This window comes from Nothoprocta perdicaria, unplaced genomic scaffold (assembly GCF_003342845.1).
Source record: "Nothoprocta perdicaria isolate Ctin4 unplaced genomic scaffold, notPer1 scaffold_278, whole genome shotgun sequence".
NCBI lineage: Eukaryota > Metazoa > Chordata > Aves > Tinamiformes > Tinamidae > Nothoprocta > Nothoprocta perdicaria.
Window position 1 is genome coordinate 793,948 of NW_020455508.1, and position 2,378 is coordinate 796,325.

General features: G+C 41.1%; 1 protein-coding gene across 3 annotated transcripts in view; it reads left to right on the plus strand.

Annotated features, from left to right (window-relative positions):
• Positions 1 to 415: 415 nt before the first annotated feature.
• ZBTB18 (zinc finger and BTB domain containing 18) overlaps positions 416 to 2,378 on the plus strand; it is a 4,527-nt gene continuing 2,564 nt past the window's right edge. Inside the window, exons 1-2 of one of the 3 annotated variants that reach the window (XM_026041081.1) lie at positions 416 to 685; positions 1,887 to 1,923. Coding sequence is in view for 1 of the 3 variants with exons in the window: in XM_026041080.1 (XP_025896865.1) it covers positions 673 to 685 (13 nt within the window). In the remaining 2 variants the exon portion in view is untranslated. The remainder of the gene's footprint in view (positions 686 to 1,886; positions 1,924 to 2,378) is intronic. The other 2 variants (XM_026041080.1, XM_026041082.1) reach the window with 2 other exon arrangements.

Here is a 2,378-nt window from a genome sequence, read left to right on the forward strand (position 1 = left end):
GGGGGCGCGGGAGCGTCCGCGTCCTGCCCGCGCCGCCGCTGCGCGGCCCGGCTGCACGCTGAGGAAATAGCTTTGGTTATTGCTGTTATATATGTGTGTGTATCTGTGTGTGTGTGTGTGCTAGCTGAACCTCTGGGCTCAGTAAGAACGCCCCGGTTCGGGTGTGCGGGGCAAGCCCCGGCTCGCGTGTGCTCTGAGGGTGGGAAGCAGCCCTCCAACTCCGGGCAGAAGTGCTGCTATGCTGCAGATACAGTAGAGCCCCATATGTTTAGGATTTTCTTTTCCTTTTTTTCCTGTTAGAAAGTTTGAAAAAAAAAAAAAAGAGACTTTGAAGTATTTTGTTTATACTAACAGAAGAGAAAAGTTCTCCTAAGAAAAAGCTGGTGGCAGGAGTGTAGAGGAGTAGCATATGGCATTAAAAGGAGCACAGCTGGAGGTAGCATTTCCATCTGAACATGATGTCAGAGCAGCTGACAGCCTGCCATCCCTCAGCCTTTTATTCTAACACACAGACAGGGAGTTAGTGTGTGCGGATCTGTGTGTGGAGAAGGTATCTCATTCCTCTCTAACATCATCTCCACTTTGCATCTGTCTCTCCTAGTCTGCTTTTTTTCCACCGATCTAACAGAGCTGGAGCCAGCAAGACTCAGAGGAAAGGACTTAATCAGGTTTATGTGTACTAAAGGTAGGAGTAGCAATAGATTAGATACAGCGTATTTCTGTTTTGGCGTGGTGTTTATTGAATTGCAGGGGGAAAAAAATCACATTACTTTTCTAACCAAGTTTAGGGGTAATATATGAAATTGAGTATTAAATAGATAAGTGGACTTAGTGAAAAGGCTTGGGCTGCAGTTTGGGAGGATCAGTTCTTGTGCACGTTGTCAGAATGAACTTTAATGCATTTTGGGAGAATTTCTGATTTTACAACGTGGAGAGAGTAAGTTCGTTCTTAATTTCTGCGACCAAAACTGAGAGGGATTTAGTGACAAGCCKAACGATAGCTCTGGTTTATGTTGTTTTATTGCTTCTTTAAAATGAATTTCAAGGCAAGGAGGCTTTAATGAAATGTGCAAAAGTGGTGTTCTTTTTTTTTTTAATTTTCTTTTTTAAGGAATCATTCCAGCTCAAATGTGCTTGTTGTGAAGTGTTTCTTTCAACTTCATGGTTAAATATCCAGCAGCCCAGAACGATAGCAGCATACAGCTGTAGTGCTGCTGAGAGATAGAAATCAGTTATGTGTTTAAAAACTTTTGTACCCAGGAGAATAGCTTGCCTGGTTTCCTCTTTTCTTTCTCGCGTGTCGTATTTGAAATCTTTTATTCCAGCGTAGCAGTGATTATTTGAGGGAGTTTTTGTATTTGCGACTAATTTAGAACTTGTAGATTTGAGCTGCCTGAATTGGCCAGACAGCTGTAATCGCACTCCTCTATTCTTAATCTCTTTATCTGGGCAGCAGCTGCCATATGGCCACAGTCAGCTGGATCAGATGTTTATAAGCTTCCTTCTTCGTCCCTCTCTGTCCTTTCAGCCTCCTAATTTGATCACAGCTACCTTGTGAGCTGCCCTCCAATCTTTATTTTTAGCCCTCTTAAGGATTAGGATTGATGTTGGCTGTGGGGCACTTAAAGTGATTGTATTGTAAATCTTCGTGCTTTACTCTAGCAGTGGTATTTTAGAGAATACAGTAGGGGTTGTCTTGTAAGTTTTAGTTCATCTTGGCTTGTGAGGGATGAGTATTTTTCAATAATATCTGCCAAGCTAGAGATCACAATYTGTTTAGATGGCTTGGGAGAGCATTGCTATCACTCACAGAAGACTAAATCAGAGAGGCTTTTAAGAGATTTTGCTTTCTGTTTGTGAGTTTTGACTTCTCTACTTCTTTGAAGTTTTAATCGTCAAGGAAGGAGAATAGGAAAATACTTGGTAAGAGCAGTGCTCGGGATACTCTTTACAATGTACCCACATGCCCACATTGATTTTTTTTTTTTTTCTTTCAGTTTGGTGCTGCAAACTCTTGCTGGTGTGGGAGGGGAGGGAAATCTCTGCCCTTCTGCCTATGGGGAAGTGGTGTTTGTTGGCATTTTAGTCAATAGTTTTCTTTTGTAGGTGCTGTGGGCTAGTAAAAATGTTTGTATTCTGATGCAGGGTATGGAGAAGGTTTCCAATCTAAAATTGTACTTAATGGAAGCGGAAAGCAACGTGAACTAAATTTCTGAAATCCTTCATTTTGCTATCTATCAAAATTATTTCTTCACGTCTGTGTTCTTTATGAATGTCAGACTTTCAAATTTTGGTATATTAATATGTTTTTATGCACTATCCTCTCTATTAATACAATTTCACCAATTTCACTTTAAAAAGAATGTAGATCATCTGGG